At 41.1% G+C, this 10306-nt stretch overlaps 1 protein-coding gene across 1 annotated transcript in view; it reads right to left on the reverse strand.

Annotated features, from left to right (window-relative positions):
* TTK (TTK protein kinase) overlaps nt 1–9540 on the reverse strand; it is a 36317-nt gene extending 26777 nt beyond the window's left edge. The window contains exons 1-4 of the mRNA XM_055714362.1: nt 9444–9540; nt 5944–6121; nt 3494–3638; nt 2999–3221 (exon numbers count right to left, since the gene is read on the reverse strand). Of these exons, the coding sequence (XP_055570337.1) occupies nt 2999–3221; nt 3494–3638 (368 nt within the window). The 5' untranslated portion in view covers nt 5944–6121; nt 9444–9540. The remainder of the gene's footprint in view (nt 1–2998; nt 3222–3493; nt 3639–5943; nt 6122–9443) is intronic.
* Between the last annotated feature and the right edge of the window lie 766 nt (nt 9541–10306).

Genomic DNA, 10306 nt, shown 5'->3' on the forward strand with positions numbered 1-10306 from the left:
TCCTTTCCAAAAAGGAGAATGTATTGAAACCTGACGAGAAAGATAGAGCACTCATTCGTTGTCCCTGCTTAAATTATTCCTCAAAATATGTATATATTTTCCCTCAGAACACCCACCTGTAGCCCTCCCAGGGTACAGGCTGACGTATCTAGAGTAAAATCTCTGGATGCATCCACTTCTGTACTAGGGAGATTGCAAGGTACGAGGACAAGGAAAAGACTGCTTTAGAAACAACAAGCATGGAAAAGTGTTTTGCATTAGTCAAATCAGAAGAAATGTTATATACACTATTAGTTATAACCTGCAGCAATATGGTCACAAAGTTTCCAATCCATTACATTAAAGCAATACCAAACTCTAAGATTTGTTAGAACTCACGAGCTTTTCTACATTGAAGAGCTTCTGCAACTGCACTCAAATTGTCAGATTCCCTTAGAAGAGACGTAGGTAACTGAAGGAAGTTGTTTCTGTTGCTACATCTAGAATATCATACCTACAGAAAACTAGGACACAAGCATTTATCCAATAGCTACCTCTATCAAGGGTTCTATGGGAACAGACTATTACAAGACATAGGGAATTCATTCTGTTATTCCCCATACTCCCAGACAGCACAGTCTTATCAGTTAAATTTGGTAGCACAAGGTGGATTTAAGTGTTTTCTGCAGACATGCCACAATCAGTAATGGCAAGCGTGGTATACTTCAAAAACGTGCCACAGAGTCCAGACAAGATACTCCACATTTGGGTTTCTTTTCTTTTACTAGGTTTTAATCCTAGTTTTACATTCAGCCATAGATTGCTAAGTTAGGAACAGAGATACTTACACAAAGTACACAAACATTTAAATATTCTAAAGGATCTACAGCTTAATACTCTTCAAGACACAAGACGCCCAAATCTATGACTATGAAATAAGTTAACATTACTTTTCAATGGTCTCCCTTCCCCCTTCTTAATATTAAAAAAGTTATTTTAACACTTCTATTCAGCAAAATCCATAATCAAGAAATAAAGAAATTTCTTTCAAAATTCCACCCTGGTTCAACAGGTAAACAAAGGTAGCACTTAGGAGTGGGGACAGTGAAAACTTTGACAATGGCTTAAGACATAAGTACAGAAAAATACAACACAAAGCTAAATGGAACATATTTCCAGTAGAAATATGTGGAATTAAGAATGAGAAAAGTCTCTACCATAGTTTAGGCATCTTACTGGACTCCAGTAAGTTTAATAAACTTGGCTATGATCATCCAAAGCGACAGGACAAAGAATAACCCATCTCCAGGCAAAGTCAGAGTAACAAAAAATTAAGCTGTAACATGAATTACATTCCCTTACAGAAGTGTATTAAATTTTAAGTTCCTGTAGAAATCAGCAACAACTCTGACAGTACAAGACCTAAGTTCGCAACAGGCATCAAGTGCCACACACTTGGTGGCACTATGCTACAGCCAGAAGCATTACATGAAAGCAGGCCTAGCATGGTTAGTGTGCTATATACAGATAATCACAGATGCCGCTGACTGTTTGTTTGCCTGTTTCAGAGCGTCCAAGGGTTCTTCAAACAACCTCAGTATCCTAATACATCAAAAGGTTTTGGCATAGTCAGATGGCAGCTAGAGAAGATACCAGTACAACACAGGTCCAGTGCCAAGAAAGGAATAATCCAGCTTAGATCAGAAGAAAAGCATTGATGCCAACAGACACTAAAATCTCAAGCTGTTGTCACTGCTTCTGAAGTTTGTGATGCTCTGTTGTACTTTTCCTGTTAGGTGGAACTTTTGGGAGAACAGCAAACAACCCTACTGAAGAGCACCCTTCTCCCAAAGATACCTAGAAAGTATTAGTTGGAAGCCTGTGCTGCACAACTTCTGTTCTGAGGAAAAACAACCAACCTTCAAATAAGAAAACCTTCTCTCAGCATCTTTAAGGACAGGAGCTCTTTCTGGAAGATATGCTTTACTCCACTTACACAGAAACACCTTAGCTCTTCAAGGTACTAAGGATTCATGGCAGGTCTTGCTCACTCCTGCTTGTTTCTCAACAGTAGTCAGACAACTTCCATTCTACACTTTCAGTTTACACTGATGCAGCAAGACCCATGCAAATGCTATTATAGACAAAAAAGTAGACAACATCATCCTGCAAGATCAAGCCACCTGCCTAAAAGCCGAACCGGAGGACACACAAGAAACAAAAAGACCCGCTATATTCACTGGAAGACCACATGTTCAACTCATAGTTATGGATTGTTGCAGTGTTAAAACAGAGCCTTTCAATATTTGCTACAATGCTATTTCAAGTGATAAAGGAAATCCTTACAAAAAGAAATTGGTTTTGTCCCAAATTATGACTGAATAAAGCAATAAATGACTACAATCAAGACTAACTTCATCAGTATGGAAGTATAGAATGATGTTCTGAGACATTCTTCCTACCCTACAGCAGCTAATTTAATGTAGCTGGGATGAGTCTTTCCTAGTAAGGGAGAAGGACTAGCCAAGGACAGACCACCATGGTTTGACTAGATGGATTAGATAGTAGCAAACCGCCTACCTCACAGCCCAATTATAGAAGTCCACGGGGAAATTAATCCTAACTTACAACATAAAGTGTAATATACAGATTATAGATACCCAAAGTTATATCAGATCTCACCCATACAGCTTCTTTTGAGCTGAAGTATAACGCTGAAAATAAAGTGCCTCATGCCGTTTCCCCATAGAAGCCAGAAAAAACCCCGCATGTTAACATCTCTAAATCAAATACCTCTGAACAATCATGTTTATTACCATACACAAAAAATGCAAGTACTGTGGAGACAACAGATAAGCAGACTAGCCAAAGCTGCTCAGTTTCAAGAAGCCTATATGAAAACATCCACACTCAAAACAATTTGTTGCAGAAACCACTAAAAAAAAACCCAAGCTATTTTTATCATCATTCAAATGCATGATTCTTAATTATAAGTTCTTATATTGAAATTTATACTTACGCTTTCAACTCGGCAAATCTCACAAGGATGCGAGCATAGCTCTCATCTTCACTATGCTTTTCTGCAGGTAACGCAGTCACTGCTTGACTGTAACGACCAATGAGTGTATTCAGCAGGTTAACGTCCATCTGAGGAATACCCTTTTTCTCTAGCCGAAGCAAAAAACACAGCCAATCTTCTGGATTATTTGTCAGCATTATCTGATTAACAGTTCCCGAGTTATCTAACAGTAAAACAACAAAGAAGATTGATTCAAACTGCAGCAAACATGAACAGAAGAAAAAACTTTTTATAAGATCTCATGTAAGATGACTAGTAGTTTAAGAAAAAGTTAGAGCAACACAGTTAACTACAACAAGGAGAGATTAAATGTATTTTGTGGTCATTAATATTAAAGAAATGTAAAATGTTAAACTTAAATCCTTTCAGTTAATGGTTCTTTTGTTAGGTTAAGAACTGTTGTTACTCGGGTGTCAATTGTGCAAACACACATACCTGTTGTATCAGCCAAGATTTTAGTGCAGTTAAGCTCATCTGTGATGCTGTCTTCATTTCTGTACTTGTTTTTCAAGTCTCTAACTCTATTCATGATTGAAGCAATTTGTGGCAACCCCCTTTCACTTAAGTCATCCTCCTCCATCTGCAGACACAAGGTTAAAAACCAATTAAGTTACTGAAGAAGCCTGTTGTAGCTCACCTGAACTGGAATTACCATGAGAAAGCCTCTCACATATACTTTGCAGCTTGAGACTCAACCACACTATATAACATGAATATTCTATTAAGCCTTTGTCAAGATAGTTACACAAGTGAACTTCTTAGCAGAAGCCAACTTTGATGAGCAAAAAGAATCCGTACTTAACTCATCTGCCAAAATACTAGTCCATGCTTCACAGTAGCCCTTTCCAATAAAGTATATCCAATGTTTTAATAAAATGGAGGTGGGATATGCTGCCTGAATAGTTATGTCTATTGCATTAAATCACATCCTGAATCCATAGATTAGGATGGCTAAGAGGCAGTCCTCCTAGCCACAAATTCCTGCCACTTCTCTTGAATAAACAGCAACAGAACAAGCATTTGTCAAGACTTCATGGTGACCTGGCTCAGGGACAAATCCCAGCAGAAAACTACATAAAGGGAGAGCTTTTACCTTTTTGCGTTATGTTTTTCCTGCTCTCTCGGCTGTGTCACCATATGGAGAAGAGAAAGGAAAGGCAAGAAGGAGAGACTTTCATTTGATGACACCTGTAAGGCTAGGTTAGACTACCTTAGATGTGTCAACCTACACGCACACCTTGTTTAAACATAAACACTTTTCATATGGAAAGAAAACTTTATACTATAAACTTCCAAATTTGAACAATATTTGTTTTTTCCATCATGGGTATAACTTGAAATCAGGACTTAAGAGATACTTACAACCCATCTTTTAGCCCTACTTCCTCTTTAACAGCATGGCATTTTTATTTAACATAACACATGTTTAATTGGACAGTGAGATGTGGTCTGAAAAATACCAGTCCGTTCTTGCTATGCCTCAATTTTTACCATTAACATTCTCTGAAGCACTTCAACGAAATGCAGTGCACTTATTTATACCACTGAGATTCTAAATCAAACATTCTGAAATAGTTACTTGTCGTAGTTCTCATTAACTTCCACTGTTGCAAAATTTTACCACCTAGATGCCTATCCAAAAGGATTCATTCTAAGCAATTACACAAAGACAAACCACTGAAAACAGGTGAACCAGTAGGCATAACAAAATTACTACATTACGTCACTTGTAATAAATAATACTCAATTTTTGTATTAATTCCTGGCTAGAACGTCTGCTTTATTAAGGAATACAATCCCAACACTGAAACTACAAACTGATGGTGGAAGGGCAGGCTAGACAGAAGACACTAATCAGAAGATAAGTACACAAATGAAACACCAAAGACATCTGCACAGCTTCACTAAGTATGTGCAGGTTGGGAGAACCCTAAAGCAAATCTGTGTACTCCATCAACTACTAAGAATTATGTCCACATAACTGGAGTAATTTGAGGCTTACAAAAGAAAATATTAGGAACATTAAGACAAAACTATGTATAATTAACATATATGTATATATATTCTATAATGTCTGTGTTCAGGAAAGGCAAACTTTTATGCACATTTCCAAAGAACAAGCCATATCACTTTTTCAAAGGATACAACAGCCTGACATGGGTGGCAGCTTACTAATAAAAGAGAACAGGTTTTTTTACTCAGAGGCATGCTACACAAACCCCTCTCTGTATGCCTACATTTGACCAACACTTTGCAAATTCATTCAATTATTTTATCTAATTTTTTATTTTATTTTTTCAGGCTTATTATTCAGGCTATCCTGAAACTGGCTCTGTAAACTGCTCCATCTTTTGGGGATCATGTTGCTAAAAGTTACATAGGCGATTACTGTAGCAAAGACTGTTCACATGCCAGTTTAGCAATGATACGCATTTACTTTATAGGAAAACACACATTTGTCTCTTTGTAAGGAAGATGTTGGTACACGTTGCAGTTTTGCCTTTTCTAAATATAGCAAAAGGGGCTACAGGAACTCAGATACTCCAAATCTGCTCTTTATGGGTGTGAATATCCTTAAAGATCTGTCCTTGAGCTGTACCCATCCCCTCAAAGTACAGATGAAGTCAGCTTCTCCAGAACCTGAAGCACCAAGGAGATCAAAAGTTTACCTTATGTTCAGTAATACCATGATCCCTTATTACAACTGTAACTGCTAACAATTCCCAGATGGATTTTGTCATTTTAAACACAATATTTATATTTTCATCACCAATGTAAAAGGTTTGTTATCCTTTCTGTAGTGATGGCTTGCCAAATGTACTAAGAAAAAAGTAATTTTCTGCATAAATTTCATCTTAACTCTCATCAATATGCATCCAGCTTACATTTCTGGTGTGCTGCTTAACTGTTCAAGGTTTGACGCGTACTATATGGAGAAAAACTCCCTGGAAGAATGGATATATCTTTTTTACAAGGCAAGATGGATGGAGGGTCAGGCTATCTCAGATGATCCCAAGAATCCAACAAAGGCAAGAAACATAGCTCTCCATCCTGAAGAAGTTCCTGTGTATCAAAAACAGAATGGTTACACATTGAAAAGTAAATTACTATCAGTATACCCTTGTAAGCTTGACTAATCTCCATGACACCCCAGAAATACAGTTATCATTAAATCAATAAAACTGTCTAGTTAGGAACAAAACCAGAACAAAAATGCTCAGACTACTTTTGGACTGAGGGCAAGCACTTCCAAGTGTGTCAGCTTATTACGACATTTACAGATAAAAAAAATGCACTAAGGGCATACTCACTTTATTGTCATGATTTGCAACTAATCTTTCTACTCATGCCAAAGTACAACCACAAGCAAGTATTCAGTCTCATTTTGGCTTAATCTGCTGTATGATTACTTTTAAAGAAAGCATTTGCCATGAATGCACTTCAAAGAGAGAAGTTCAAACTGACAAGACAGCAAAGAGCTAGAAGAGCAACATGCCATTATATATGCGCTCAACAGGAACTCAGCTTTTAACTGCAAAGCTACATGGCAGCACATCTGAGATTTAGAAATCCATACAGGAAAGGAAGTTAGGGACAGGGAACCAACAACAGGGAAAACATGTATGCAGACATCAGACAGAACTACCTCTAAAAAAAGCATAGTAGTTTAACTTCAACCCCTCATACAGATCCACTAAATAGAGCGCCAAGGGACAGAGACTAGAAAGCTGTCTATGTTGTAAATGGATAAAGTGGCAGTACAGGCTAGCCATAGGATTTCACATGTAATACACCCAAGAGCATTAATAATAAAGAGAAACAATAGCATCCAGTCTTGAAATAGTGGATTTGCTGTCTTACACTATTGGCTCAAATTCTGAATAGAGCCAGATAGTTTTTCCTCAAATGCAAACTTTGAGAAAAACATGAAAATACTTTTTAATTATTGAACAAAAAGGTACACTTCCTACCTCTGGAATCTACTGACATTTTGCATCTGTCTATCCAAGCAGGTGTAGAGGGCAGCAAAAATTTTTAGCAAGTGCCCAAGAGCTTGCCTGGCTTTTTTCCTCCCAGCGACTTGATCAGCTTAGTAAAAGAAATTAATGTTATCCTATTTACCTGTATTTTCCTTATATCTCCACACCACTGTGGTTATACTATTATCCTTAAATATTTGTTTGCCTGTTCCAAGCATCTACTAATGTTAACAAACTACATGCTGAATGAAGTCCTCTACTCTGTGTAGAGGAGGTAAAATGCCACCTCTCTCTCTAAATCAGAAGCTTTACCCGCGCATATGTTCTGACATTTTCCCTTCCTATGCATAAGGATCACACGCAAGAGGGAAAAACTAACCTTAGCCACCTTCTACAGTATTTGCATCATTCTGTTCATATATTCAGTTAATTCTTTTGCAGTGCTCACTATTTAAGCAAAAGTGCACAGGTTTGCATGTAGTATAGAAAATGCTGTCAGTTACAGGAAGTAGAACCAGCTCCAAGAGCCGTTAAATCAACTTGAACACACTACAGTACTACTAAACACCCTTCCTGAACATTAGGTTCTACTACGTGGGCATTTAAGTGTTTCAAACTTCCTGCCCTCAGGATCTTGCCACCCACATTCAAGGCAAGTAAGAATGGAAAGATGCAACACACAACCATCTTCAGAAACACATGGCATTGCTGGTCATTCACCAGTTATCAAATACTATTCTATAAATACTACAGCAGTTTTTATTACTGCTTTGAAAGAATAGATGCCAATTTTCATGCCGAGGAGTTTCTTTAAAACACAGGGGAAGTCACAAAAGCAGAAGACCTCCTTGTTAAAAGATACAAGCTTTTAGGTTAAAGCCTAAAGAGCAAATTGTAATGGTAGGAATACGAAAGAAATCCTGTGACTTTTGCTTACTCAGACATTTTAAAAATGGCTACTAGAAAGAGTCAAGCTAAACTCTTCCATAAGCAGTCAAAGTCTGAATCGAGACTTTGTGGCAAAGCCCTCCAAATCCTCTCCAACTTTGCTTCCTTCATACACCATATGACACTGACTAGAAGACTGGGTTACAAGATTATTAGTTTTCTAACTAGACAGACTTGATAACTTCCAGCCTGTTCCTTACTGTGGCCACTAGTAAGTCTCTCTTTTTATCCAGCCACTACTTCCCAAAATACATAAAAACACGGTTTTTGAAGGTTTTTGCAGCCTCTACCCAAGCTTTAAGAAAAACTATACACATGCATAATCTTTTCTTGGTTTTGTTTACAAGTCTGAAAGCCTAAACCAGGATTTTTGCAAAGGAAAACAAAACCACACAACATAAAAATAAAAGAATCGTAATAAAAAATAGCAACATGACTATGAAAATAAATAGCAAAAATTAAAAAAAGATACTACAAAGAAAGGGTAAGGTTCAAAAAATATAAAATAGAGGTAATCAGAATGAAGCTGGACAGCAGAGAAGCAGGTGAGCTACTGCAGCATAAACAAACCTGAAGCTATAGGGAAGGTTTACCCAGAGGCAGCAGAGAACTGAGCACCACACAAAATCACTAAGACACAATTTTAAGTCCTGAAGGCTTAAGGTTATAGCCAAGCAGTAACAAGGGACATAACTGAGACTAGTTTTAACTTAGGGCATCATTTCTGGAATAGCTATTGCTTTATCACTTGCACTAGCCGGAGCTGAATGGGTACACATTCCAAAACCATCCTCTCTCCTTTCCCCTCTCCTTGCCCACAAGCATCTTCCAGGGTCCAAAACTATTTGCGTGAATTCGTATCAAGCACTGCTCTGCTTTGCATGTATTTCTATAAAGCGCTACTCCTCAGCCTATTTAAAGACAACTTACACAACGTATTGAATGATACCCTCACCCAACTACATCTTCCTGTGTGTTGCCAAGTCTGCAACCAGCTGTACTATCCAGAACTTTTTTCGTTTAGATTTAGAATTTACCAAATTTAAATTAGGAGGGAAAAAAAATAAAAACAAAACCAAAAACCACCAAACACCACTCCCGAAACAGCTCGTAAAATTCAGGTAAACAAAGAAATCGTGAAGAGACAGAAGCAAGAAAAGGCGGTGAGGGTGATAAGGAGAGACACCAGGTCTCCCTACCCGAAGGGGCAGCCGCGCAGCTGAGCCGCAGGCCCCGTTCTCCACCGAGCGCCCCGCCCCAGGCCACCGCGCAGCGCCGGGGCACCGGCCTCCCGTTCCCGGCGGGCCGGGGGAGCCCCTCCACCACAGGCGGCCCGGGCCGCGCGGCCTCCGCCGCCACCGCCGCTCGGCAGCTCCAACGCTAGGCGCGGGCGCGCCACCGCACTCGGCCCGGCCGCAATTACCTGGACCTGGCCCGGACCCGCCGCACTCACTCACCCGCCGCCTCCGCCGCCTCAGGGCCAGGACGCGGCTCCGGCCGACCGAGCGCGCGCGCCGCGCCCAGTTTGAATAGTACCGGACCCTAAAGAGCCCGCCCCCCATTGGTCAGAACGGCTCACGGCGCGGGGAAGGAAGCGAGCGCTGATTGGTCAGAGGAGGGAAAACAGCGGAGCCCGCCTGGCTATTGGAGGAGAGCTGTGGCAGTAGCGCTACTCACAGCAGCCGCAGCGGCCTCCCTCCCTGCAGCACCTCGTGGGTTGCCCCGAGGCTCCCGCCGCGTCCCGCTGCCCCGGAGCGGTGGGGGAGCCCCGTGCGCAGGCGCGCTGCGGAGGGCGGGCGGCGCGGCCGTTACCCGCCCCAGCGGCTGAGGCGTTCCGCCCGGCCCGGTGTCCCCCTCGGGAGCCGGCCGCAGCGCTCTTCTGCGGGGCGGGGACAGTACCTCGCTGTGCGGCTGGGCAGGAGCGTGGGCAGCGCTTCCCTCGGCGGCGGCGGCGGCGGCGGGGGCGGGCTTTTCCGCAGCCTTCTTTTCCCCGGAGGTGTTTGCGGACCGGGGAGGGGAAGCTCCCGCCAAAGCGCTGGTCAGGGACGGCCCAAGCAGCGTGTGGTTCCCCGCCGCCCGGGGCGCTGGCGTGGCTCCCGTCGTTATTCCCGATTGCCAGAGAGGAAAAAGGGAAATCTGAGCTGCCCAGGTCCGGTTCTTGATTACAAAGTGCAGAGCTCAGAAACGAGATAATGCGAACTTACTTAAAATATTTCTGAAAGTCTTTCCTTCTTTAAGCGATAACCGGTTATATTTTGAAAGCTCATTTAGCCGTAAGAGAATAGCAGGGCTATGCGTCCTCACCAGCTTCTTAAGATTA

This window comes from Falco cherrug, chromosome 6, assembly GCF_023634085.1.
Source record: "Falco cherrug isolate bFalChe1 chromosome 6, bFalChe1.pri, whole genome shotgun sequence".
In the NCBI taxonomy this organism is placed as follows: Eukaryota; Metazoa; Chordata; class Aves; order Falconiformes; family Falconidae; genus Falco; species Falco cherrug.